At 47.1% G+C, this 4,128-nt stretch overlaps 1 protein-coding gene across 1 annotated transcript; it reads left to right on the forward strand.

The window, feature by feature from the left end:
- The first annotated feature begins 48 nt into the window (after positions 1-48).
- LOC112452827 lies at positions 49-1,259 on the forward strand. Its single transcript, XM_025013241.1, has 3 exons — positions 49-541; positions 646-754; positions 803-1,259. Exons 1-3 carry the CDS (start codon positions 49-51, stop codon positions 1,257-1,259), a joined length of 1,059 nt encoding a protein of 352 aa, XP_024869009.1.
- The last annotated feature ends 2,869 nt before the right edge of the window (positions 1,260-4,128 follow it).

A 4,128-nucleotide genomic window follows, 5' to 3' on the forward strand; every position in this document is an offset into this window, starting at 1 on the left:
GGCGAAGATGCTCTTGCAGGAGTTTTGGCTACATGAAGCTCCAATGGGATGAACCACTGCCATCCCAGCTCTCATCACGGTGGCTCATTATCAGAAAAGAACTCACAAGCTTGCAAGCTCTCAATACTTTGGTGGTACAACCAAGGTAACACCTCTCAAACCACATGGAGTACCTCGTCAGTGGAATTTCACGGCTTTTCTGATACTTCTCAACTGGCAATGGCTGCAGTCGTATTTATCACCGTCCACGGCTCTAATGGTGCCACGATTTCATTGATGTGCTCCAAAACCAAGGTAGCACCGCTCAAGCGGCTCACCATCCCGAGACTTGAACTCACCGCAGCACAGCTGCTCTCAAGACTCATGCCATACGTTCAAGCCACCTTGAAGTTGAACGTTACAGCAACTCACCTGTGGACGGACTCTGTTGTGACACTCACGTGGATCAAATCTCATGCATCGCGCTGGAAGGATTTCGTGAGAAATCGAGTTTCTCAAATTCAAGAGCTCACTGCGAACGCACATTGGAAATACGTACCAGGTACGTCCAACCCAGCCGACTGCGCATCACGAGGATTAAGTACTCTCAACTCCAAAGCCACTCATTATGGTGGACGGGACCACCGTGGATTCTTACACCTGAAGCATGGCCATCTCAACCCGCGCTTCCGGACGAGTTGAACGGTCATGAGGCTCGTCCTGGCATTGCTCTATATGCAGCTGCATCTCAGCCGGATTATCATCTCATATACAAGTACTCAACCCTCAATAAATTATTGAAAGTAACAGTTCTCTGTTTCAGGTTTATCGCTCTCTTGAGAGGGTTCTGGGACGGGTTGTTGGACTCGCACTCTGCTTTGGAGAAGGCCAGATTTTTTTGGATCAAGGCTACTCAAGCGGCATACTTCACGCACGAGATCAAGATGCTCACGGCCAACTCGAGACTACCAACTGCTCACGCATTCAGTCGATTGACTGCGTATATAGACGCTCAAGGGATCATCCGAGTTGGCGGCCGCCTCAACCAATCAGCACTAGCTCAAGACAACAAACATCAGGCGATTTTGCCTCGCCACTCACGGTTCTCAACCTTGATCATTGCACACGCCCATCTGCGTACCCTGCATGGAAGAACACAGCTGACATTGGCTTATGTCAGGCACCAATACTGGATCATCGGCGGACGGGCTTCGGTGAAGTCTCATATTTTACGGTGTGTCGGTGTGCTCGGCAGAGGGGGATCCGTGCTCATCAACTGATAGGCCAACTACCTCTCTCTCGGGTTACGCCGTCACGTCCGTTTGCTCATACAAGAGTTGACTGTGCCGGACCGCTCACCATCAAAACATGGAAAAGACGAGGTGCGAAAACATACAAGAGATGGATCTGTGTGTTCGTCTGCTTCTCCACCTCCGCAATTAACCTCAAAGTAGTCAGTGACTACTCATCAGAAGGATTCATAGCAGCCTTCCGAAGATTCTCAGCCAGAAGGGGAATTGCTCAGACCATGTATTCGGACTGCGGGACAACATTCATTGGAGCAGACGCCGCGCTTAAGAAAATGTTCATCCAGAGTTCCCAAGAACATCAACGAATCGCTCAAATTCTACAACATGATTGCACCAGATGGGAGTTCAACCTACCAGGCGCTCCACACATGGGGGGCAAGTGGGAGGCGGTGATGAAATCGGTGAAGTTTCATCTGAGACGGACTATCGGGGAGACTCTACTCACAACGGAAGAACTTACAACGTTGCGTACGCAAATCGAGGCCATTCTCAACTCGCGGCCTTTAGAACCGTTGAGTGACGACCCTGAAGACGTCTCAGCGCTCACACCAGGTCATTTCCTCATTGGAGGTCCACTCACTACCATATCCGAGCCATTTCTGATTGACCTAGCAACCTCGCGACTATCTCGGTGGCAGCTCATCCAGCAGCGCGTTCAACATTTTTGGGCACAATGGTCGGCTCATTATCTGCAACGCCAGCAGGCGATATCCAAGTGGCTTTATCCTAACAACAACATCAAGGTGGGGTCCATCGTGCTGCTCACCGACGAACGCTCTCCACCGTGCAAATGGCCACTCGCCAGAGTAACAGCTTTGCACCCCGGCAAGGATAGACTCACCAGGGTGGTTACCCTCAAGACGGCCACCACGACACTCACTCGGTCAAGTGCCAAGCTTGCCATATTGCCCATTTCAACCGGATGAAAGATCAAGAGTAAGGAATCATCAACAAGGTTGCTGATGGCGGGCGGAATGTTCGAGATTCCGTTAACGCTGCGCCGTCAAATCAGATGGCAGCATCGATCGGGTAACGACGCTAGATCACCGCGGCAGCTTGCGCCCGCACGGGCGCGCTCATCGCCAACGTCTTCCTCGCGATTCAGAGTTGTACAAATGGCCGCGCAGTGATCAGACGCACGACGTGTGCTCTGTGCTTTTTCGATTGTGACTACACATTGAAGTGCCCACCGCAGTGATTACAGCTGCCGAGATACTGCATTAACATGTAAAGCGACCGCTCATCCAGCTCTACTCGGGTACATCAACACGACGACTCAGACTCACATGTGCGCGAGTGCCGACCGCCACGTGTCTCACCGGCTCACGGGCGATTCATCGAAGAGGACGGCAATTAATATAATTGCCTCTCATTTACACGGACTATATAGACATCTCATTTTGTTCACCGCTCATCACTCTCAGATTGTATCAATTTTAACGCATTAAAGACGCATTAAAGACGGCTCAGACTGTGGTCTGAGTTACACAAAAATAAAATGAATATTTAGTTAACACCTTCCACGCGCGTCCTTTTCATCCCGCTTCCATCGCCGGGATTAATCAGCGATTTCGCGAACAATTTATAACATAAAAATATGCAATATGTAATACATGTAAATGTTTGAAATACACATATGTGTGCAATATATTTATTTATTAATATTCTTTCCAATACTGTAATATAATACTCACAATACGTTACTACATACATTCATACGTTATACTATACTATACATACGTTATACTGTACATACATTATACTATACATACGTTATACTGTACATACGTTATACTATACATACGTTATACAATACATACGTTATACATTTTATACACACGTTACAAAGGTATTTGATAATGTCCGCACGGTAACGTGTCGGTCGAATTAGGTATAATGTATCGCTTGTCGTCGTACGGACTCAGAGCAATTTTTGTTTCGGACACGGTGTACACCTCGTGTTTTTCGGACCTTATGCAAGCCTGCTGTCGCTTCATTTCAATTTCGTCTTGCAGACACCTCGTGGAATCGTCGAACGTTATCGACCTGGCTACGACATTGCTCTTAACACCTTTTGCTTTTTTACAGTCTTTCTTACCGTCCACTCGCAAGGCATACATCTTTGCCCTGAGTCCGACGAATTCGGTCATAATCGCACCGTTGTTTTCATCTTTCATCAAGCCCGTAATTTTTTTATTGGCGAGTGGGATACCGTACGCGTTGTTGATCGCGTAATCGCTTGTGTTGAATTTAGCGATATCGCGTTTCATGTTCTTGTACACATCCTCGCACTCTACGTGATATATCAGACTGTCCGTATCAATGTACATAATTCTACACTTGTCGCGGTACAGGGGAGACATGTACTCGTGATGAAATTCGTACAAACAGATTTTCGATATGTCGTGAATGCACATGCCGACGTAAATAGGTTTGTCAAATTTAACCTCGAGTTTTCGCAGTTCAACGGCTATCAGATTTTTTGAAAAAACGCTCCTGCTGTGAAAATTTGGTTTCGAGATCAGTGCCTCCGCGCCGTATCTACCTTTCCACTTTGATAATAATTTTACATTAACGTGATTTCGAACGTTCTCCATCGTTATCCCGAAAACCGCGTTGTTCATCAATTTATACAGATTTTTCTCAAAATCGTTTTTGGCCAGTGTTCTAAATTTTGTATTAAATTCGATGTAATTGCGGAGCCATGGAGATTGAGCGAATTGTAATACGCGATGAATTTTTGTGATGCGAAGACCGTGGCGCGTGCATTGCTGTAGGTTGCCGTAGTGTATGACATAACGCTTCTTATCGTACAGCGTGGCGAGAAGTTTGTCCTGCC

This window comes from Temnothorax curvispinosus, unplaced genomic scaffold, assembly GCF_003070985.1.
Source record: "Temnothorax curvispinosus isolate PA1 unplaced genomic scaffold, ASM307098v1 QBEX01003723.1, whole genome shotgun sequence".
In the NCBI taxonomy this organism is placed as follows: domain Eukaryota; kingdom Metazoa; phylum Arthropoda; class Insecta; order Hymenoptera; family Formicidae; genus Temnothorax; species Temnothorax curvispinosus.

What these genes read in the sequence shown, in the direction of transcription:
- LOC112452827 (XM_025013241.1), top strand. Translation starts at nt 49, where the DNA reads ATGAACCACTGCCATCCCAGCTCTCATCACGGTGGCTCATTATCAGAA. An exon ending in ACATTGGAAATACGTACCAG is followed by an intron (nt 542 to 645) that starts GTACGTCCAACC and finishes TTACACCTGAAG; the next exon opens with CATGGCCATCTCAACCCGCG. An exon ending in GATTATCATCTCATATACAA is followed by an intron (nt 755 to 802) that starts GTACTCAACCCT and finishes TCTCTGTTTCAG; the next exon opens with GTTTATCGCTCTCTTGAGAG.